Source organism: Puntigrus tetrazona, chromosome 7, assembly GCF_018831695.1.
Source record: "Puntigrus tetrazona isolate hp1 chromosome 7, ASM1883169v1, whole genome shotgun sequence".
Lineage (NCBI taxonomy): Eukaryota > Metazoa > Chordata > Actinopteri > Cypriniformes > Cyprinidae > Puntigrus > Puntigrus tetrazona.
The window spans coordinates 16878134-16901759 of NC_056705.1; the positions used below are offsets into that span (position 1 = coordinate 16878134).

Consider the following 23626-nt stretch of genomic DNA (forward strand, 5'->3'; position numbering starts at 1 on the left):
TTACTACAGCAAGTCATTGTCATAAAGTGGCCTGTGAAACTCACTTTAAGCAGTTCCCCCTTTAGATCTGCCTGGAAAGTGTCTGTCTGCTTCATGTTGCTGTAAATGTATATGGCTTATATACAAACATTTGACTATGTTAAGACAGCACACTTTTGTACCGCATTTTCTTTTTGTGCATGCTCTATTACATTTAATGGCAGAGCTGGAGAATGATTAGTGTTGCCAGCTCATGCATTCTGTAGTTGACTATAGAAGTCCTAAATATTGAGAAAGTCCTGAAAGTGACTCCACATTTTGAGAAAACCAATTGACTTTGTTTGTTTATTTGTGGGTGTCTTTGAACGATTGCCTGTAAGAGCATTGCAGTAAAAGTTGTACATGTAAAGCTTCTACCTGTATGGAAGAACATTTTAACGTAAAATAAAGGGTTTAAAAGTACACTGCTCTTCAAATGTTGTTTGTATGGAATGTTTTTCTTTTACTTTTTTGATCTGAATGTGAATTGCCAATGTTGTGCACTGAACAGTGAGTTAACTATCCCAATTCTTATTTTTAATGTCTCGTAAGTGGTATATAAGAGAATTAACTCACAAAAACATTTAAATCCTTCATTGATTAAAGTATATTACAAAAGCAATTGGGCCTCAGGTACCTGTGACCTTCTTTATCCTCTTTAATCATTTTGAGTGTGTGTTCAGTGAGTACAATAATAATGCATTAAAACTTTGTTATAGGGCTGCACAATCATAATTGTCTGTTATTATTTGCGGTCATCACAATTTACGTTGAATGATGTTTATACCATTGCTAAAAGCAACCACGTGCTATATTTTTAGATGAAAATAAACAAGCGTATGTCTTTTCTATAGTTTCAAACCTGAAATGTGAACTATACATCGGATTGGATATTTGTTACAAAATATGCATGGTGTTGAACAATGAACAAAAACCTTTACGATAACATGTAAAAGAAATAACATAAGTGGACTACAAACAATTAATTGCCTATTACGTAATTGTGGCATTCGATTAGTTGCGCGGCCCTACTTTGTTAATAACATTATTATTAGTATTTGTATTGATACTTTTTCATTCATACAGTTTACATTCCAACATGTACACAGCTATATAGGGAAACATCCAGGAAAGTGTACTATAACAAAAAGTGGTATTCTAAAATGGTTGGTTACTATAGCTGGTACTAAAAATAGAATATAAGCTCGCTTAAAAGAATATCAAATATGTAAGTTCAGTATTATTTTCGAGGGAAGGAGTAATAAGCTTGCGAGCTTAAGTTTGAATTAATGTTCTACGCAGTCATCTGTAAGTTTGTGTAGTCTCAATTTAGAAGGTTATAAATCTCTAAGATGCAATATAGAATCAACATTGCCTTTTATGTGTCACCTTTATGTTCTTTCACTTGTGCTTTGCGATATTTACGTCTAAAAGAGTTACATGTTTTGTTGAAGTGGCTGACACAAACATCGTCTCACTCATTTAGAGCATGTTTCTGTCTGCAGTTTTGCTGTTATTCTGAGCTATTCTTTATGATTGTGAACTGAAATGAGTAGTCTGCCACTATGGATCAACTCAATATGACAGTAGTGCACTAAGTTCGGGCTGACTGCTCCTTTAAGACATGGGCATGGGGGTAGGGCAGAGGTGGTATGTCTTAGTCAGCATGAGGGTATGGGGCTATATTGGGTGGGATCACATACTCGAGGAGGTGCTAATTTTAGTCCCCTGTGGGGAGATGGTCATAGCAGATATGCATGTTTAAAGATTTACAGTTGGTACAATTAGAGTTGCAATTGGTTTGGCAAGTATAACTGTCAAATTACCTCAAACGGTAGATGTTTTCTAACACAAGTTTAAAGCATTGGTGTTTATAACTTCCATTGGGAGAGGAGAAGATGGTGAGAAGTACACATGTGTGTGTGGTCGTATCTTATATGTGTAATAGTTACTCTGCCAACATAATAGAGTTTATAGCTGTTTAATTCCATTAGACTGTAACAGCAGCTCCGCTCTCTCCAGCATACATGCTTTTATCTTTGATCTCCGTAAACAGAAATATAACCCGGCATATCAAATTTGAACAGTTTCCATGAGTACTGCGTTTTCATTTTGCAGCTTTCTGTAAACTAATTAAAATGACGTCGCTCTAAATTGCTTTATTCAGATGGTACAGAATAGCCATAAGCTGTAGCCTATTCAGCAGCATTCAGAAAATCTTGAAGTTGAATCAAAGGCATTTAACAGGTTGAGGTGCCAGGAATAAGTGCGTTGTTGAAAGGTTTTCCCCAAGAGGAAGCTTTGCACGTCTGCTTGAATGTCTCTGGATATAACATAGTAGTCTGATCATTCTGAAAGACTAACTGCAGAAAGTGAGAAAAAGAATGAAATTACAACAGGCTTTTAGATATCAAGGTTATTTATTGGTAAATGGTGGAAACTAGGTTCTCTATAGCGGGAAAAGTTTCTTGAGATTATTACAAAATATATATTTTAAGAACTGTTCACAGAAAAATGCCTCTTTGGAGTCTTTTTAATGAAAAGAGCATAGGTGATTATAATCTATATCAAGGCAGTATGCATAATATATTAATAATATATTAAAAGAAACAATTCACACTGCATGTTTTTTCCCCTAACGCTAATATTAGATCATCAAAGCATGGAAAAGTCAAGTGTTCATGCTACATATGTTCCATGCATGCTGAATTGCTATAATAAAAATGCACTTACAATTGTTCCTTACATTTGTAGTAGACAATGATAAAAACATTGTGTGATTCAAGATTAAGCTTAGTTGTGTGTGTAGAAAAGCTTGTCTTACAACAGCTAAGAAGAGACCGTGGCAGGTGCTTCCTTCAGGAGGCGAAGGGTAAAAATAACCTCCTGGAGGAAAGTTCATGGTGTGGGAATGTGAGAGTATAAGAAATTAATGTTAAGGGCGAACACCTCAGCTTTGTAGAAAGACTGCATCTGGTGATCTTCTTATCCAAATATCCCATTACAGTTCGACTGTTATAAACTGTAGAACAAATATAGAGCAAATCACTAACTGTTCTAGCTTGCAAGCGGGCTAGAAGAAATCTGAACCAAGTAACCTCACTCCTAAGTGAAAATTTATTAAATGATGTAGCAAAGCTCGGATAGAGGCGTTACACGCGGCTTGTATCTTGTCGGCATGGCTGACAGCTGTAGCTGTGCCACACGACACGTCGTTGTGATTCCAAGAGATTTGGGGGGTTTTACCGCGGACGATTAAAGCCAGTACGGTGCTTGGCAATGAATGCAAGCGTGCTGAGAGATTGCTGTTCAACAGCCACCGTATCTAAAGCTCTTCAGATTATGAACAATGCCTGAGGGACTCGTTGACATGCCTCTCTGTTAGGAGAGTGACCCAGAGATAGTAACGCCTTCCCTTAAGATAATCACTTTCATGAGCCCCCCGTGTGCTGTATAAAATCAATCGATTTTATTCCCTCTCTATAACGACTTTTACTTTTTCTTTGTAAAGATTTTATGGATGGAAAAAAAAATGACTTTTTATTTAGCCAGCTCATACATTATACGTTGTGGTTCGCATAATCAGCGTTTTGCATCAATTGGACAACGTGTAAATTGCTTTCCGGACAGTTTTGCTCCTCTTCCCTCGTTTTCTCTCCAGGTTCAGGGTGTTAGAAATAGGAACACGGCCCCCTTGTAAGACGTCTTGGCCCTCAGATCCCATATATAGGCATTTCAATGGTCAAATGTCTGAGGGCAGCGAATCGCCGTCCAGATCCTTAAAAAAAGACGCGACGCAGGAGGAACCGCTATGGGCCGTTCCCAAAAAAGTATTGGGTGTCTTGCGGAACTTCTCAGGCTCCTGTGAAGGCACATATTTGACAGGCTACAGCGAGACCAGCTCGCACTCCAGCTCAGCGTTCAGTACAGCACAGACGCTCATCGCCTCTCTCAGTCCAGTGTTTGGTGCTACCACCCATACACAAACGCAGCCATGGATGCCATTAAGAAGAAGATGCAGATGCTCAAGCTCGACAAGGAGAATGCCTTGGACAGAGCAGAGCAGGCTGAGGCCGATAAGAAGGGAGCAGAGGACAGAAGCAAGCAGGTTGGACTTGAACCGGGCGCTCGTGCATCTGGACGGCTCCGTTGCATCTTTAATAATCAGACTTTACATAGTCTGCTTTTGTTTTTTGCTTATGACATAATTGAATTTTAAATAATCTTTTCTGTTTGCCTTCTGTTTTATTTTTAATTCTACTTTAACTTTTTGATGTCAGATGTCTCACTGCTACAGTAGACTATCTCTTTGGTTGATCATGCATGATTAACTTAATTGCAATAATGCATGGTTATTTTATAAACGCAGCTGGCAGCTGTCCTCGTCTCTCTCTATGTGTATTCACACACGCGTTCCTCCTGTAGCTCGAGGATGACCTGGTCGCCCTGCAGAAGAAGCTGAAGGCAACCGAGGATGAGTTGGACAAATACTCTGAAGCCCTGAAGGATGCTCAGGAGAAACTGGAGCTGGCTGAGAAGAAGGCTACCGATGTAAGCATTCACGGAAACTTAGGGTCTCCCGTCTGATGTCACGCAACCTGTGCCTATGCCTACTAGACAGACTTGTCTGTTGAACTTACTCTATAGGCCTACACTTGATTTCATTTTTACCACCACGTAGTAATTTTACCATCACGTATTGTTTTTTTTTTTTTTCACCTACTAAACTATCGGGAACTGCAAAACGTAGCCTTTTAAAACGACACCGTCCATTCTTAAGTGTGTTTGCACCACCTGGTAAACGAATACCAAGACACAGATGGGAAAACGGTCTGCCATATGTACAGTTGCAGGAGAGTGTATGCAAACGGCGGGTTAAAATTAGCAGTGCGCTTTATAAGGAAAGCATGGGGTGCGTTTGCCCACCTACAGGCGTCTTAATAGGGGTCCGTGTAGGATTTCACCTCACCCTCGCGGAAGACTTAAGACCAGCGTTCACCCATCAAGCTAGTTCGATAAAAGATACAAACAATTATATTATCTAATAAGATATATATTGGTGAATAGCTTGGACTAATAAATACCAAACCACCTATTTGTTTTATTAGCCTAATAAACTATTATGTAATCAAAACGTAATGGCCCATTATCTTATTTATGACACGTTTTTATTTTAATAATTAGAAATTGATAATTGTTCCCTGACTTTGGAGGAAATTCTAAAGTAATTCCTATCAGTTATTTTGTGGCCGCAGTTCCCATAGAATCGCCTTGGCACCCCATTAGCCTAGCTTTTGGCGCCCCTAGCGAAGTTAGCTAATCTTTAACTATAAACTATTGTGGTCAATTTCTAGTAGTATATAACGCATTTTAAACTGGAAACTTTTAGCCATGTTAACTTGTACTTGTAGGACCCTATTTTTTTGTTGAGACTAAAATGCTCTGTTCACTCAGAAAACAGTTATCCCACTCAATGAATTGTGCTTCGACCTGTATTGCAGCAACATTTCACAAGATGGCGCTGTACGCCTAGACAATGGCACAGTTAACAGGTTGCACAGAATCCAGTACCTAAATGAGTGCAAAATCTATAAAAGCAACAAAGTGAAACGAATAGGCGGAGAGATGAAAATGCATTTAACAACAACGCGGTTTCGATCATCTCGTTAAATTAGTATCTTTAATACCGTTCAGTATTAATGACAGTATTCATCCTTTTGATAACGCAGGAAACTCATCGACATTTCTCGTTTAGTTAGGCTATAAGTGGGCCAGGTGATTTAAAAACGACAATACAGCCTAGATCCATTGACTTCCGGTTTTTGGCAAAGCGTTACCAGTCACTGGCTGGGAATCAGGGTGGGCTGCTATACTGGAGCGCCGTTAACACCCCGTGACACCCCATCCAAACAAACCGCAGGATCCGTGATGGCTGCTGGCACGGCGTATCTCGACGCTGTGAAAAAGAAAATCAGGTCACTGCAAGAGCAAGCAGACGATGCTGAGAGCAGAATACAGAGACTGCAGGAGGATCTCGAGTCCGAGCGCGCGGCCAGGCAATCTGTGAGCTTACGATAATGATTTAAGTGCATTAGCAGCGCGTTTTCGCATCAGATCAAATCAAAAGAAAGAGAAAATCACTTTAAAATGATGCTTAAACAACGTCGTTAGATGACCGCGTGCTGGCGCGTAATGGATGGAGAGGGCGGTGGTGCTTTTCGACAGGTGACGTCCTCCCATCTTTAAACGACGCGTTGCTTTAATGATGCAGTGTTTCCCAGAAAATTGGTAGACGCTAGCGTTTGGATATCACGTTTAAAACCGTAGTATGTAAAACGAATCTGTAAGTTCTAGAGGTTTTTTTTTTTTGCACGAAAGCGCAGTTTAATTGTGTTATGAATGTGGCGTGGAGGTGTTAGTGCGCTGTGATCTCATCACTCGCTGTCCGCGCGCAGGCTGAGGGCGACGTCGCTTCCCTGAACAGACGTATCCAGCTGGTTGAGGAGGAGTTGGATCGCGCTCAGGAGCGTCTGGCCACTGCTCTGCAGAAGCTGGAGGAGGCTGAGAAGGCTGCTGATGAGAGTGAGAGGTGTGTATGAAAACTCAGAGGCCACTTCCTACAACCAGGGCGCAAAACAGAGTCCTGAGACCCTTAAATAAACTTTCTTTTTTTTTGCAATAAATGGCATGAGGACATAATGGACATAATGTGACCCTGGACCACCAGTCACACCTGAAAGCTGAGTGAATAAGCTATACAACTATTTGAAAATCTGGAATCTGAGGGTGCAAAAAATCTCAGTATTTAAAATATTAGAAAGTAAAGTGCTTAGTAATGCATATTACTAATTTAAAGTTAATATCCTAAAGATTCTTGTCAATCATAAAAGAAAAATACAATACCATACAATGTATTGTTTCCACAAATATACAAAAATACACAAACATCATTTTTAAATGCAATTTAAAACCACAATAAAGAATTTGTAGAATTATATAAATTACAAAGTGGGGTAATAATGAATGTAAAAATATTAATTTAATTTGGAACATTAATTTAGTATATTATGTCAAACCAGTCAAATAGCACTGTATGATTTTAATGATATATATTGCATTTTAAAGGGAGGAAATAGACACTAATTCAAATTGATAGTTTATTATAAACTATCAATATGCAATACATATGCAATAGGTTTCATGATTTTTACAGGGGTTTAATAACACCTCTCTCTTCTCTTGTCTCTCTCAGAGGCATGAAGGTCATTGAGAACAGGGCCCTGAAGGATGAGGAGAAGATGGAGCTGCAGGAGATCCAGTTGAAGGAGGCCAAGCACATTGCTGAGGAGGCCGACCGCAAGTATGAGGAGGTCAGTTTTCTCTCTTTCCCATTACCTTCTCTTACCATTTATTATGAACAAGTACAATAAAAAAAGATTAATAAATCATTTCCAATACACAATGTCTTCATCTTAGACAACATAACACACGCGCACTTCTTTGTGCTGGTACACAGGTGGCCCGTAAGCTGGTGATTGTTGAGGGTGAGCTGGAGCGTACTGAAGAGCGTGCTGAGCTCAATGAGAGGTAAAAACGAACAAACTGGCCACTTTTTAAAAACATACCTGCATATCTTCGTCTCGGTGTGTCATTTATGGTCTAAAATTCTGTCACTCCCACCTATAGCAAGTGCTCTGAGCTGGAGGAGGAGTTGAAAACTGTGACCAACAACATGAAGTCCCTGGAAGCCCAGGCTGAGAAGGTAAGCGTGTGAATGTTTGTAGACAGATTTCTGTGTATGTGTGAATTCGTGTGTATTTTTGTTTTGCGTGTTTGTTTATAGACGGCGCGTTAATCCTCTCTTGTCTCTTTCCTGTCTACAGTACTCCGCTAAAGAGGACAAATATGAGGAGGAGATCAAGGTCTTGACCGACAAGCTGAAGGAGGTGAGTTCATTCAGCCACCATCTTGTGTTTGTGTGTGTGCTTCCATAAAAGAGGGCCTGACATCCCTCTGTGTTCCAGGCTGAGACTCGTGCTGAGTTCGCTGAGAGATCAGTCGCCAAGCTTGAGAAGACCATTGATGATCTGGAGGGTATGTCAACTTGTACCTCACTGTTGCTATTAGACACGGGTTAAATCCTTAAAGTTACAAAGACACATCCTTGGAATATCAGGTTTAGGTTTGTTTGTCTGCTACGGTAAACAGTTCACATAGTGAATTAAAGGATATGTAGATTAAGAAAGGTCATTTCACTTCATTTCATTTCATTTCTGTTGAATTATTGTTTCCCTAGCCGTTTCTTTTACCTGTTTCTCTTTTTCTGCAACTTGTCATTGTTCGGTCCGCCTTTGCGTTGCTTCCTTTCCCTTATTTTCTCGTTTCTCCATTCTTTTCCATTCCTCTCCACTCAACACCCCTCTACTATTCTGGCCTTTAATTGGCTACTTTAGATGAATTGTATGCTCAGAAACTCAAGTACAAAGCCATCAGCGAGGAGCTGGACCACGCTCTCAACGACATGACCTCCATGTAAATATCACCACATGTTACTCGTGTTCATGTATGTGAGTGTGCATACATGTTTGGTTTAATGGCTTCTCCAGTTTCTCTGTGTGCTAGTATAATCTTATTTTCAGGTTTGATGAAGGATTTTAGACTGAACCCAGTGGTTAAAAGCATGCTTGACATAAACCCTTCTATTGATTTACTTGGTATAAAGTTGTGTAAAAAAATGAGACTACACAAAAATTACACACACTTTCATCTGGAATGCATGTTGATATTCTTTTTTTAATCTCTGGCATGCCTTTTGCTGTTTGATATCACCATCCGTTTGTTTTAAACCATCTCTTTTTTCATTTCTGATTTATTTCAACTAATTTGTAAATGTAAACATTATGTTTACATTTTTTGCAACTTGCTAAATTATTTCTCTGTTAATAAAAAAATAATCTCAATATGCCTGATGTAATCATTTTACATGCATGAACCAAATATATGTGTATTTATGTAACACTGACAGTCTTTTTATAAGTCTGCATGTCTTTTATTGTTTAATATCACTTTCCTCTTTCAAAAATTCTTTTTTTTTTTCTCCCCTTGCACAGTTAAATTTTTTACATCTCATCTCTGGCTCCGGGCACCATCTGAGTGGCAACTCCTTCATTTCCTCTGTGTTTCTCTATTTTTCTGTTGCCGCTTTTCTCCACCACACTATTCTCAGTGGGGATGGAGTTCTCAGTTCTATAGTCCCATCACTTGTACAGAAATTTTTTGCTTTCTGTAAAATAAAACTTCCTCCCATCTCTGTAAGCTCCCCACTCCTTTCTCTCTTTAGTATGTCTTATCTCTTTTGATTTCATATGTCCTTAATTTATTGTCGAGAAGCTTGAATAAAGTCCAAAAAAAGCTCCTTCTCATCACCTCATGTTGCTTCTCTCTTTGGCAGCTCATGCACAGCTGTAATTCTCCTATTCATTCCATCACATTTTACAGCACAGGTTCTGTGACATTGTAAATATTGGATAAAAAAATATATATTTTAGCATAAACTTAAGCAAACCATATTGGGTAAATGCTTTTGGAACTAACATTTCTCCTTTAATCTTCACTCTTCTCTTCTCTTCTCTTCTCTTCTCTTCTCTTCTCTTCTCTTCTCTTCTCTTCTCTTCTCTTCTCTTCTCTTCTCACCAGACTCCTTCTATCAGCAGTTCCAGAAAAACCGGGTCCTTTCACATGAGCTCAGTTTAGCACTCAATGAATTTTAACAGAGTGAGACAAAACAGGGCATACACCGAATATGAACACAGTCTATTCATTTGTGTTGCACACAGAGTAACCAATAATCTATGATGACAGATAATACACAATTTAATTTTTCTGTTACTACTGATGCTGTGGATCTTGAGCTTTTTTATGCCAAGGCTAGAGGTATATTATAAAATGTGTGGATGTACTGTGTATGGGTTGCATCTTCGAGAGTCACAAAAGTTAAAGCTTTCATTATAAATGTGAAAAATCATGGAAACCATGTTTCCTTTAAATTGTGAACAGCCATTTTATGTAAAGAAAAAGTGCCTTCTGCATTATATAACACACCTTGGATCATTACCAAAGGTGAGTTGTGTTGTAGGAGTAGACGATATTTACTTATGTCAGTAGTCCTTTTAAAATCGGAAAAAATATTTCTAGATTAATTATCTGAATTAGACAATTATAAAACTATCAGTCCGTGTTTATCACATTTTTTAAAAAAATGGCATTTCTAATATACAGGCAATGTGCAACCCTCAGGTCACAAATATAAATGTTTACTTCTTTTGCAACAAATTAAATAAAAATAAATTTATTTTAAAATGCCACATTTGCAAACTTGCATGAACATACTTGTCGCGTCTTTATTTATTTGACACTGGCAGGTTTTTTTTTCATGGTACGTGCAGTCAGGGGTCTGTGTAGTCAGTGTTCGTTTTGAGACTTTTAACCAACTTCCGGTTCCGGCTCCGTCTTGGAGGGTCAGATGAGAGAAGAGAGTCCGTGTGAAAATGGAAGGGGATGCAGCTTCTCCAAACATCTTGGGGGAAACTAAAGCTGGATATGTCCTGAGTAATGTTGCCGAGGTCGTGGAGAGGATTTTGACATTTGTTCCGACTAAAAATCTCCTCCGGATAGCAAGGTAATGATTTTAGCGGAGTGTTTATGTTTTAGCCTGTTAGCGTTGAGCTAATCACAAGACCCCATTCAGTTCATCACAGTTCAAGCAGTATTATATAAACTCTTTTTATATATACAGTAAACGGCATTTCAATGTACACGTTTACTATGTTGGGTGATTAGGTTGGTACGATAGTCCTGGTTTCGCTTTTTCTTTCTCAAGACTTGGATCAACTAGAATGCGCCAGTTATTACATTCTTTCAGTTTCGTAATTATTTCAAAATGTGATGATGTATTAATAAAGGACTTCTGATTATAGTCATCATCAGCAGACACTCAGATTCGTAAAAAAGGACTGTTTAACCTTTAAGCGATGATTAATTAGGGGTTTCTTTTAACAGCTTCTTTGTCAGCTGATCTGTTAAAGTTTCACTTAATAGTATAAAATGCAAACACCAAGATCATACAATGAAACACTTAAGTTATATTTTACTTAAATAATTAACATTTTAGGATCTGGCTCAGCCATGTACGAGGAGCACTTTAATTCATATGCGTAGAATTCATTATTATTGTCGTAATTTTGACAATCCTTTACTATATAAGCTGTTATATAATTAATTAACGTTATACAAACTACGGTGTCTTACTCTCAGGTTTTATTGTTTGTATTTGAGTTTATAATAATATCTCAGCTTGTTTTGGTAGTTAAGTAGTTTCCCGATCTTTTTAACCTTGCCTTATACACAGAGGCACTGTCATGCTAAAATAGAAAAGGGTCTTATCCAAACTGCTGCTTTAGAATTAGAAGCACACAATTCTCTAGAATATCTTTATATGCTTTAACATTAAGATTTGTACTCATGGATATTATTAAAGTAGTCAAACCTGTTCATTAGAAGAGGGGGACCCAATACTTTTGGCAGTATAGTGTATATCAATATATATGAACCATAAAAATGAATAATAATAATGAAACATTAATAATTTGATATGTTATTAAAAGCAAGTAACCTTAGTTTTATTAAACAATACTTAAACAAAACAATACCAATAAAGTCAGTTGCATACTGAAGCGTTATGTGATGTTTATATCGGTGTCTGTTTGTATGTTGATATTAATGTTTCTTGTTCTGTAGTGTGTGTAGGCTATGGAGGAATTGTGCGCGCAGAGTCCTGAGGACGCAGCAGAGACTGACCTGGCTCTCTGCCTCTGGCTCATCCGTATACGAGGAGCATGTTTTGCTTAGAACTATGGCGGACGACTTGGAGGTCTGATTGTCTTTTTTTTTGTAACAAGGACAAATTTAAAGTTATTCAAAATGACAAGCATTATTATTATGATTATTATTATTATTATTATTTTTCGGGTGTTTGAAATGTTTTTCTTTTCTCTGACTCCCCACAGAAGGTCTATCTGCTGCCCCAGACAGCCCTCCTGATGGTGGATGGAGAAAACTTCAATTTTAGTTACAGACAGAAAAAGGGTAAGTTACTTGATTATTTGTAATAAACCTGTTAGTCATGATGAAGAGATTAACCTTTCACTTCCGTCCTTCCTTATTACAGCCAAGAAGTGTGAGAATGAAGTGGAGTCTGATCCCGTCAAGAAGCTGAGACGCTTACTGCCTAGCACTTGTGATGTAGTAGGCATTGTTGCATCAGGAATTGTTGGTAAGACTGACTGCCTCTCTCTCTCTCTCTCTCCCTGAGTTACTGAAGGCTCAGTGCAGCAGTGTAACTGAAATCTTGTGCTGTGTGCTCTAGTGACCCCCAGTGGTTCAGCCAGCAGCCCCCCAGAAGAGCATGAAGAAGGTGAAGCGGGCTTCAGTCTGCTTTTCCCTGCCATGGATGGGGTCACCATCAGGCCTTTTCACTTCTGCAAAAAGACCCTGACTGATTCAGCAATGGAGGAAGCAGGTGAGTATTTTAGATTTTAGTAACTGGTGCAGTTATTTATTTATTTATTTTTTATGTAACAGTGAACATTTGAAATTGGTTTAAATGAAATAACTTTGAGTTAAGGGTTTTTGTTAGTTTTCTATGCTCTATTCTATGCTTTCTAAGTTTCTATGCTCACCAAAGCTGTTTATATGGTCAATAAGCATTTAAAAAAAAAAAAAGAACTCTTACTTACTTTTCTAATTGAATATATTTAAAAAAAAAATTAAAACACTGAATTTTCTGCAGCAATTACCCCAGACAACAGCGTCACATGATGCTTCAGAAATCTGATTTTATCTTTACGAACACTGTGAGAGTTTTGTTTCAGGATTCTTAAAATAAAATGTTCAAAAGCACATTTTAAATTTGAGATAGAATATTAAAAATGTATGTTTGATCAATTTAAAGCTAGAGTTCACCCAAAAGTGAGAATTTTGTCATCGTTTACTCAAGCTCATGCCATTCCAGCTTACTAACCCCAAACGTTTGAATGCTAGTGTATATAGACATTAGTTTGGTTGGATGGTAATGTCAAAATACTCTGTATTTTTGTTTATGTTTTCAGGGTTGATTAATAACCCTGATCTAAAGGTGGTGCTAATGTTTGACTATGAGACCTGGAAAGCTGGGCGCTTTCTTAACAAGCTACTGGAACCTCTTTCTCAAAATAATGTACTTATTGTTGGAGGACAAGTTGAGAGGGCCTTTTCCAATAACACGACCTGGTAAGTAAAGAAAGTTTTTGAACTAGCATGTTAACATATTTACCGTAAGCATTCACCTTGTACCTGTCCACATATTGATCATTTTTAATGTAACATTTTCTCCGTGTCACAAACAGGAAGCTATGTTTCCTCTACTGTCTCAGACGTTATTACAAATCTTCGTTAGTGAGGTTCATATGCGCTCTGTCTGTTTGCAGCTGTTCTTCAGGCTCTTTTGGTGCTGTAGGACTGACCTTCAGTGGCTCCAAGATCCAGGGTGCCTCAGTGCTTGTGGACCAGGATGTAGGCAGCCCGAAAGCCGCAGAGGCCACAATCCAGCGGCTGAAGGCTGCTAATATCCCAGAGAGAAACACCATGGGCTTCATGTTTGCCTGTGTGGGCCGCGGCCATAACAGCTACAATAACCAGCGCAACGTGGAGGCTACCGCTTTCCGGAAGATCTTCCCCAACATTCCTCTCTTGGGATTCTTTGGCAATGGGGAGATTGGCTGCGACCGTATCGTCAAAGAGAACTACATACTGAGCGAGACCGATGCTGATGGACTACAGCACTCTTTTACTACAGTCATGACTCTGGTGCATTTCGGCTAACACAAACTTAAAACTGGGACTGCAAAGGTCTAGGAATCCTCTTATTAACTTAATCTTTGAAGACAGACACCAGCTGCTTGTTTAAGTTAACAGAGCAGGTCTGATGGTGACCAGATATAATTCTCCTAGGTTTTTTGCTTTTGACTTTTTTTTTTTTTTCCTTAAATCAGGATGCCAAGGAGGACATTTGACAACAAAAACATTTAGGGACCCGCAGGTACAACTTTGAGAGCAGGCTAATTCTAATTGTTTGAAAAGGTTATTACATGGAGAACGGTTCTAGTTTGAATGGCATGGTGCTAAACCTTGACCTTGGACTTCAGTTTTAAATATAAAACATTTTTATTTGTATAGCAGAACTGAGATCTGTCAACCATTCAGGCCTTAAATACAAATAGTTTGAAAAATTCATGCACTTTTTAGCTATTCGTGATGCAAAGACTAATGATGTAGCCGTTCATCAACCTTGGTATGGCTGATGGACCTTCAACGAAAAATCCACAATCTTCACTGCTTGATTGCTTCACTTCACCGATTGCAGGAAAAGTATTCACAATGAAAGAAAGGAAAAAAAGCTTAACCCTATCAGCACATAGCTATATATAGCAACAATTGACTTGCTAACAGTTCTTAGGGTCTGTATTGGAATAATAAAGGACAGAAGTGGAAAAAGTAACATTTCAGTTTACTTATGCTGCATGTCCTAATCAAATCTCTAAAAAAAAAAAGTTTCATTCCAACAGGGTAGTCCTCCATTTCTGTATTCGTCAGTTTGGATGAGTTCTTGAAGGTTAATCGTTTATTCTGTGAACTAGCTAAATAACACGTTGTGTTAATTACAGGTAAGTAAAGTCTCAAAGGGCTATCGTCCTGCATTCTAGAGATGTACAGTATATTTGCTGCAGTATTTAGAAGGTTGATTTAAACTGTTGTTGCAGAATCTTTTTCCCAACTTTCTTAAGATTAAGTAGATAATTCTTGGCTTTGCATTAAGGAAAGTAAGTTTTACTACTGTCTTGTATTTTTACGGCGGTGTATTGTTTTTTTCTTCATCTGTACCTGCTGCTGGGCTGTGCAGTGATTGGCCCATAATGTCTGCATGTATATAATAAAATAAATGATGTCACTAACTGTTGGTTAGTGTGATGCAGTCCATTTTTTACCTTTCCAAATGTGCATGGAAACACGGAAAATGTACATTTTGTGTTCCTATTTATTCCAACGGCAAAAGTAAAAACAACTGGGTGACGAAATGAGTTACAGCAGATGAAAGAAAGATGTGAAATTTAGTCGCCCCATCACTATAGTGTTTACAAAATTTAGTCATTTAATGCCAGGACAAACTCTCAATCTGTAAAAAGGGTCCAAGATATTCAAGAATGCGTTTTTTTTCCTCAGCAGATGGCGCTCTCGTGCAACAGTGGAGCTATTTGTTAGTTCAAGTCAAAATTAATCATAATACATAAATACTAATCAAATGAATACTTAACTTAAATAAACTGATAATTCACTGTTAAATTAGTGTTAAACGTGATGTTTAACATTAGTCGCAGGGGGGTGAGCTCCAGTTTTCTCCGTTGTGTGTGTATTAGATGTCAATGTCGAGCACATCACAACAGACAGGCTGTTTCCTGTTCCTGCGGTTAGGTAGCCTGGTAGCCTGGAGCAGCCCTCGATCGGGGCAGTGGTCAGATGGCAAACTGCCTCAGGACTAATGCAAACTGAAGCCTTTTAGGGTTGCAGTACAATTCCCTCAGTCCCGCGGTAATTCCCATGACCCCAGGGGCTGCAGCAGGTGAAAACCTCTTTCAGGTGAAGAGTGAGTTATTTTAAAGTCGCAAAAAGAGCAAAAACATCTGTTTACTTCCTCACAATCTCTTCGGTCACGTTCCATACGCACTGCCACTCAAAAAGGCCCCGGTGGAATTGTGGTAAATCTGGCTTTCAGGAACAAACGCAGCGTTTTGAAGGAACAAGGCATCGAGATGTGCACTAAAAGTGTGGATCTGTTGGGGTGCAGGTGTTTTTAAACCTGTACATTGTCGCCTCAGGGCACACGGAGTAAGGACATTCAGCCTCACTTTAAGGCTCTTTCCCTGTTGAGAGCAGCCTCTGAAACAAGACAGACAGACCTGAGCTTTGGGACCATTGTCATAAAGAGCAATGTTTTGTAGGTCACACACAGGGGGTGGGCCACTTTGCTCAGAGTTAGACATCCCAAGTGTGTAAAATTTAGTCAGGCATTTACAGAAGAAAATAAAAGTGCCGTAGAATGTTACAGAGTATAGAATGAAAGCACACTATACAACTACAGTATAATATATAGCTCATATCTGCGCCGAATAATCCCAGAGAAACAATTCAGAAATTGTTAGGCTGCTTTACAAACACAAAGAAGCAGAAAAGTAGCAAAATAATCATTTAGATTGGAAAAACTGATAATGTACATTCTTGTAAAATCTACAACAATGACAATTATATTAAGGTCTCATTATGTTATCAGTATGGAGGTTAACATTAATATTGTTATTTTGTCGTGGGACTAATACTAAAAATCAGTATCAATGCAATATGGTGGGGAAACGCCTTAATGTTATGTTCACAGAGAGCATATATTTATGTTCAAATTCAAGCGTTCAGGCATACTAGTTTATACTGATGCTGCTCTTGCACGAGGCACTGGCTAAAAAACACGAAGGAATAATGAGATATGAATAAAAAAAAAAAAAAAACCTTTACATTTCACTTCTTATTATTTCTAAATACAATCATAAGATTAAGGATGTGTTTGTTTTGTACATCACATCCACCTCGCTGATCTGAAGAAGCACATTTCCTTTATCATTCAAGGCACTGTCACAACATAAGCATGACACCCGACTGGATATTCTTTAATGAGCATCACGCTAATTAGCTATTATTAATTTAGCGCGATTTTGTTGTGAATTAAATGTGCTCAAATATTTACGCAAGGTTGTTAATCTAATGCGAGTCGGACGTACAACGATATGCTAAAAGCATGACATGCTAATGTGACAGACCGCTGCTAATTGTGCAAAGAGCCGGTAAATGAGAACGGATACTGTTTTGTTCCCCAGCCAAACCATATGTTTACGATTGAAAAGTCACACATATTATCTACGTTCTAACATATTTTCAATAAACTGTTCTCATTAAAAATGAAGGAACCATTAAGAAACTATTAAAACACTTGTTATGTATAATAATACATTTTAAGTCATTTTAGCAATGTTTACACGTGTAGCTATTATTAATTATCATACTATACTACATATCCAGCCTTAAAAATGATTCAGTGAAGTACTTCATGTGCGATGTCGACTGGTCAGGCCCCGTAAATATCAAAAGAGTTAAGAGTTTCAAACCCATGTACAGTATACGGACACACACTTACGCCCTGAACTCGGCTCTCAAATGAATGCAAAGCCTCAATTATTCAGCAGAGCTACATTACCATTGGGTGGAATAATGGACAGTTGAGAATTCACAAGGGAGACAATCTACATGTTTCGCCTGACTACTTCTGTCTCTGGGTCATTTAAGTGTTTGTGGTTTCTGACCGAACTTTTCTTAGCTGGCCTCGTGCTTCTGTAGTCTCCCCAACAAAGTGCAAATGAACCACTTCTGTCTAAAACCACATCAGTATTCATACAGCCGATATGACTTTAATAAAACCACAGTCAGTTATTGTAACAACTCTTTTCATGTTTCTCTCAAAAGCAGTAGACAATACTCCGCTGTGAGCAACAACAACAAACCCAATTATACACTGCCCCCACTGCCTTTATAGCACTGGAAAACTTGCAGTAGACATGCTTTTATAAATCTTCATATCATATCAGCTCTCGTTTGTGTTTGATGGAATGTTGCTAAGTGAAGAAAACTAGACCTGAAACTACCTCTGAGATACTTTTGACACTGATGGAGGGAGACAGTAAGTTGGGGTAACAATGAAAGTGTTGAGTGCAGATACGTGACAAGCACTTCCTGCTCTGACCATTAGACACAGAACTCAATTATTCAGATCTTTCATAACCCGTCCGCTTGAACTGTGACTTTAATCCCATTAAAACTGCACGACCACTATCAAAAACTTTTATTTACATTTAGTTTTTTTTTTTTTTTATTGTAAATATACAAAGATACCTTTGTACCAAAAAAAAACTGTATCCTCATACTTGGGATATGTGTAAAATAAAACGAAAGAGCATTTCATGTGAGTGCGGATCGTGGACTTTCTTTATACCTAACATTATAACTAACAATTTATGAACAAAAAAGAAGAATTCATCATTCATTTGAAATACAGTACCCTTAGTGGGATAGCTCACCAAAAAACTGAAATAAAATCTTTCATGGACTGCAATGCACCTGACACGTTGAAGACCCAGAAAGGTAGTAAAGACATCATTAAAATAGTCCCTGTGACATCTGTTGTGGGTGACGGGGAAGAGAACGTTTCTTGATCTAAATCATTGTTTTGTGTTCTTTGCGCACAAAAAGTATTCTCAAAGTGTCATAAGACTGAACCACTGATGTCAAATGGACTATTTTAACTACCTTTATGTGCATTGAACATGATAGGGTACAGTCTGAACAAAATCACTCTGGGTCTTTATTATTTGCTAGTATCTACAGAAATACAGTTTTCAGATAATAACTAGAGATAAGAAGAAAAACAACAGTTCATATATTATAAAGCCAAGCATGATCAAAGAATATGTGTTTCTTTACATTCTCATATCTCTAGAAACGTTTGAGCTTTAAATCTGTACCAAAAGTAGCATTTTTGGCATTTGAAAAGCTTCCATGTTTGCAGAGAACCAATAATTAAAAAGGCTGACAGCATTCATTCCTTTGCAGTCAATGAATTTCTGAATTCTCTATAGTATTGAATGTCTGGATTCATAGCAAAATCAATACATAAGTAACCCAAACAAGAATATTGCTGGATGCTGTGAGCATTGAACACAGAAGTCAAATGGCCACCACATCCAATCCTAAACCATCATTCAAAGAGATATGAGCCAGGAAAAAAGATGCAAATAAATTATACATCATATTTTAAAAAGCTTCTCAGGTTTCTTTTTGAAAACATTCTTCTTAAGTGCATGGCACCCCAGCGAAGTGAATTTGCTCGGCTGAAGACATCTACTCCAGAGACTGTTGCCATGGCTACAGAGGAGTTTTCTACACTTCACATTTACATAAAAGTTTTCCGCTGGATGGATTTTAGCCTCGACTTTCTGTGGAAGAACTGGGTCACACAGAGCAAAGAGAGGAGACTGGGAAAGCTGGATTTAATGAGTGGGACAGGAAAGTCTGACACTGGGGGGGACAATGTGCAAAAATTTTATCTTTTTATGGTACAACAACCCATTAAATTTTGTATCTTAGATTATTAATATATACTCTTAATGTACTATATGAACCTTTTAACACTGAATAAGATGTCCCTTTGAGCATACTTCCCTAAAAGTGACATTTTTGCACATTTCTTATGTATATGATTAAGATGCAATTCAACACTGGACTGTGAAACTAAATAAAACATTGAGACAGTAAAACAAAACATTAGAAAAATGGCAAAATGACAGTAACAAAAAAATGTACATTTGAAAATAGCATAGGAACTTTTTTTTAAATTATTATAATTTGAATTATTCATTTATTCATTTTACAAATGAATAGCCTTGATTTAAATTATTACATAAAATGTATATTGTATTGTATATTTGTGTATTCATTATAGATAAGGGGCACATACAGACGAACAGACAGATGATAGATTGTTAACATTTGTCAAACGATAAATATGCCTGCAGACAAACTTTAAAACAAATATGAATCTCTCTACTAATCTACTAATCTTCTTTAATTGAATAAGTTGCTGTTTCCAAGATTATTATTTCATGCAGCTAAATGTCATCAGTGAATATATTCTTTCTGATATTAACCCTGTGATCATTGAGTGACCCGTCGGGGGAATGCATGCAAATGAAGGGGACACACTTTAAAAGAGTTGAACTTCACTGATCATGCTGGACGCTTTCTTAGAGAGCTCTGACAAAACCAGCTCTAGATACCCCCCTCACCCACACACAGGGCACGAGGGTCTAAGAGATCGGAGCCCAGCAGCTCTTCCCTGTGGCCCCTCCTGGGAGCCGCCCATCAGCTGCGCTCAGCTAAATGCACTCACATATGAATATTTCAGTGCCATTTAATGCTCCTGCTGCAGCCCCCGAGGAGCCCGGCATCAATTTGTGAACATGCCGTTAAAAGCCAGGACGTATAATCCAGAGTGAGAGCTGCTCTCCTCCCCACCAGGCCTCAAGTCCCCAGCTACAGCTTTGGCAACTTTCTCCAGCCAAACTCTGCTGACTTCCCCCACCCCGGTTTAAAAATATATGTATATCTGAGCGAAGCAGCAGGCAGATGGTCTGGTCGTTTGCCCCGGTTGGTCAGTGTTCCCAGAGTGCTTGTTGCTGTGCAGTCTGCTGGCTGAGAGGGCAGTGATAGTCTGTTCATCTTCTGGCCCCATGGTGCTGCTAAAACGCTCACGAGGAGCAGGACAGCGAGGATAAAATAGCCACGCTTACGCCGCCTGCCCTCCCACAGGTCCCATGGGCACCTGAAGCAGAAAGTGACATATTTAGATATATACATGCCATTGTTCGCTCATCAGGTGTGAAAACATAACACCATACTATACCGTACTACCAATATATGTATCTGTATATATGTTGGTCTGATGTGAATCAAAAACATTAATCAAAGTTAACAAGATTTTATAAAGAATTCTCTTCTGCTCACCAGCTGCATTTATTTTGATCTAAAATATGTCATATATTTTGAAGTATTGAAATATTTTACTATTGATAGCAAAATAATTGCTTTCTGTATATTTGAATGAATAAAAAAGTATTCCTGTGATCAAAACTACATTTTAAGATTAAATCTTCAGTATCACATGATCCTTCAGAAATCATTTTAATATGCTGATTTCTTTTGCTTCAAGAAACCTTTTTATTATTACTGTTATTATTATTATTGTTGTTATTATCAGTATTTACAACAACTGAGTATATATTTTTGATAAATAGAAAGATCCAAAGCTAAGTATTTATCTGAAATAAAAAGCTTTTGTAACATTATACTCTATATCAAGTCAAGTCAATTTTATTGTTATTTCTGCTACATGTGTGGACACACAGTGAAATGAGATGTCGTGTCTCGCAGTGCTACATACTAGTTAACATAAGTAACATATAACAGTGCAATAGCGAAAACAACAGAGCTATACAATCTATACATACACTAAAATACTATAATTACTTAATGACTTAAGTACACATACACAAACTGAGACTGTACATCATTCAAAAGCTTGGGGTCAAAAGCAATGATAAAGATGTTCCAAAAGATTTCTATTTCAGATAAATATATAACGTAATAATAACAATAAATGTTTTTAATCATGTGACTGGAGTAACGATGCAAAAAAATTCATCAATATAATCAAATAGAAAAATATTTATTTTAAATGGTATATATATTTCAAAATTGTACAGTTTTGCTGTTGTTTAGAGCAAATAATAAATGCAGGTTTGGTAAGCAAAAGAGACTTTAAGAAAACAATATACACACACGCGCACACAAATATACATCTAGATTTTTTTTTTTTTTTTTACCTCAACCACAACAAATGGCACTTGGAAAATCAAGCTCTTTCGGATCCTGATTAATTATTTATGTTTTATTGATGATACATATTATAATTATCAGATGTCCATTTTTTATTTTCTTGCATTGAAAAACCTTTATTGTGATAATGCATTTTTCACCCTTAAAGATGCAATACTATTTTGCAGAAAAAAATACGTAAATAATCTAAAGACACATTTTAAATCATTAAGTGTTCGTTAACATTTTATTTCACACCTGAAGCTCAACAGAGGTTGAATGATGCCACAGAACAACAACTCATAGCACAGGTGTAAATCAACAACAGAATGGCTTCAAAAGAAGAAAATATGCTTTGGCATGACTTCACACCAAAATATCCCAAAAGCACTGCTGAACTGGCGATATCTTTGTAAAGATAAATGGTAAAAATATTCCTACTGACGGCTGTGCAGGTCTGATCTTATTCTGCAAAAGAAGAGGGTTAAACAGTCATTAAGTCTATTTTTCACATGCTTTCCCTGTCCTGCATTGTGAATGTTCACATTGGGCTCCACACAATTATTTGTGTGTTTTTGTTTACTGACCAAAATCATGACCAATTGATGCAGGCAAATCCAAACGGTTCAGAAATATATTACCGCAACTGCATCTAAAAGGAGACTGGATAATAATCCTCAGGAAATAAAATACAAAACAAATTGTGCAACTAATAAAGAATGAACAGGAGCAAATGCAGTAGTTTCGTAAAGTAGCATACACATACAGTGACACACGGTAATGGCTCTTAATGAATGTGCAAGAGCTGTCCTGTGTTATCAGGGGCAGAGATACAAGCTCAGCATTTGTAAAATAAAAAGGCCAGACTGACAGGAACACTGTTATGATAATAATGGGATTGCTTCCTCTGCCAACAATGCAGAAACGCCCTAAGGCAGCAATCAAAAATTAATACTAATTATTATATGAATGCTGCATTAAATCAGACATATGTTAAATTATACATAAGCAACATGATTCTACTTTCAGAGGCGCATGCATGAGGATTTTTTTTTCCACCGTTATTCTGGGCTGGTGCTAAAACCGGCATTTATACGAGTCTTATCATATCAAAACGAAAACCAGGAAAAACACTATGCATACAAATATGAACAGGAATGACCTTTAAAGTAAGCTAATCACTGCGATTTACGGTTATGGCGTGATTTATTTAGCTCCATTGAAAATTATGTGCATTGACTTTTGACTGAGGTTTTTGGCACATGTAGCTGTTCGGGGGCTGGCTGGACACACAGCACTTTAAGTCTCATTTCTGATGAGAGCAGTAAATAATTTAGGGCTTAAAGCTGCCATTAGCCACACTTAAACTCTGCTAATGCAGACCCCTGACAGCTGGCCTATCCCCATTGGATGAGACCATGGATCAAACAGTTCCGAACAAAATAATGGGCCATGCTGAAGCACAAAAATCTGTCAATAGGCACGTGTTGTTTTTGCTGCTGCGTGTTTGTTGGTTACGTTGTGGTATTCCCATTACACAGAAGGCTACATGGCTTATGGCTTTAAATCCAGTTCATGTTTGCATGCATGTTCAGAGCACATTAAGAATTTAGTAGAGAGGTACAGGATATTACTATTAAAAACAGTGACCCTGTGGCAGCCTTATAGATAATTCTTCTTAGTCTTATTAAGCATCCAGAACACAATGTAAAGTGAATTGCAGCGTAGGCCTAACTGAAAGAGGCCAAATAACATTCTAATAAATAAGAATTAAATATTTCTGAAAAAACCTGGAGAAGCCATGAACTTTTGAACCAGCATCTTTATTAAATATTGTGTAAATGAAAACAGTTACAGAAACCATGCATTTAGAACAGAGTAGCCGGGCTGTCTTTTGTGCGCTTAAAATCTTTATTTCAGATGTAGATATGCAGTATATATGCACATAATATGCATATATGCAAATATGCTTTTTCATATGCACACT

At 37.7% G+C, this 23626-nt stretch overlaps 3 protein-coding genes across 5 annotated transcripts in view; all 3 read left to right on the plus strand.

Annotated features, from left to right (window-relative positions):
- The window catches only part of tln2a (talin 2a), a 42356-nt gene extending 41609 nt beyond the window's left edge, over window positions 1-747 (plus strand). For all 3 annotated transcript variants that reach the window (XM_043244862.1, XM_043244863.1, XM_043244864.1), the window contains one exon: window positions 1-747. This exon is cut by the window's left edge and continues 1519 nt beyond it. The gene's annotated coding sequence lies outside the window, so the exon portion shown is untranslated.
- Window positions 748-3891: 3144 nt separating this feature from the next.
- On the plus strand, window positions 3892-9443 carry tpma (alpha-tropomyosin). Its single transcript, XM_043244680.1, has 10 exons — window positions 3892-4126; window positions 4444-4569; window positions 6474-6607; window positions 7271-7388; window positions 7535-7605; window positions 7705-7780; window positions 7902-7964; window positions 8043-8112; window positions 8472-8550; window positions 9129-9443. Exons 1-10 carry the CDS (start codon window positions 4013-4015, stop codon window positions 9130-9132), a joined length of 855 nt encoding a protein of 284 aa, XP_043100615.1. The 5' UTR covers window positions 3892-4012; the 3' UTR covers window positions 9133-9443.
- A 1047-nt stretch (window positions 9444-10490) lies between these two features.
- On the plus strand, window positions 10491-15070 carry fbxo22 (F-box protein 22). Its single transcript, XM_043244679.1, has 7 exons — window positions 10491-10696; window positions 11815-11947; window positions 12084-12162; window positions 12245-12349; window positions 12443-12595; window positions 13185-13344; window positions 13542-15070. Exons 1-7 carry the CDS (start codon window positions 10566-10568, stop codon window positions 13933-13935), a joined length of 1155 nt encoding a protein of 384 aa, XP_043100614.1. The 5' UTR covers window positions 10491-10565; the 3' UTR covers window positions 13936-15070.
- The last annotated feature ends 8556 nt before the right edge of the window (window positions 15071-23626 follow it).

Bases quoted from the DNA above. Each gene is read 5' to 3' on its own strand.
- tpma (XM_043244680.1), top strand. From the start codon at position 4,013: ATGGATGCCATTAAGAAGAAGATGCAGATGCTCAAGCTCGACAAGGAG. The intron at 4,127-4,443 runs GTTGGACTTGAA...TTCCTCCTGTAG, and splicing joins CAGAGGACAGAAGCAAGCAG to CTCGAGGATGACCTGGTCGC. The intron at 7,606-7,704 runs GTAAAAACGAAC...TCCCACCTATAG, and splicing joins CGTGCTGAGCTCAATGAGAG to CAAGTGCTCTGAGCTGGAGG.
- fbxo22 (XM_043244679.1), top strand. From the start codon at position 10,566: ATGGAAGGGGATGCAGCTTCTCCAAACATCTTGGGGGAAACTAAAGCT. The intron at 12,163-12,244 runs GTAAGTTACTTG...TCCTTATTACAG, and splicing joins TAGTTACAGACAGAAAAAGG to CCAAGAAGTGTGAGAATGAA. The intron at 13,345-13,541 runs GTAAGTAAAGAA...GTCTGTTTGCAG, and splicing joins TTTTCCAATAACACGACCTG to CTGTTCTTCAGGCTCTTTTG.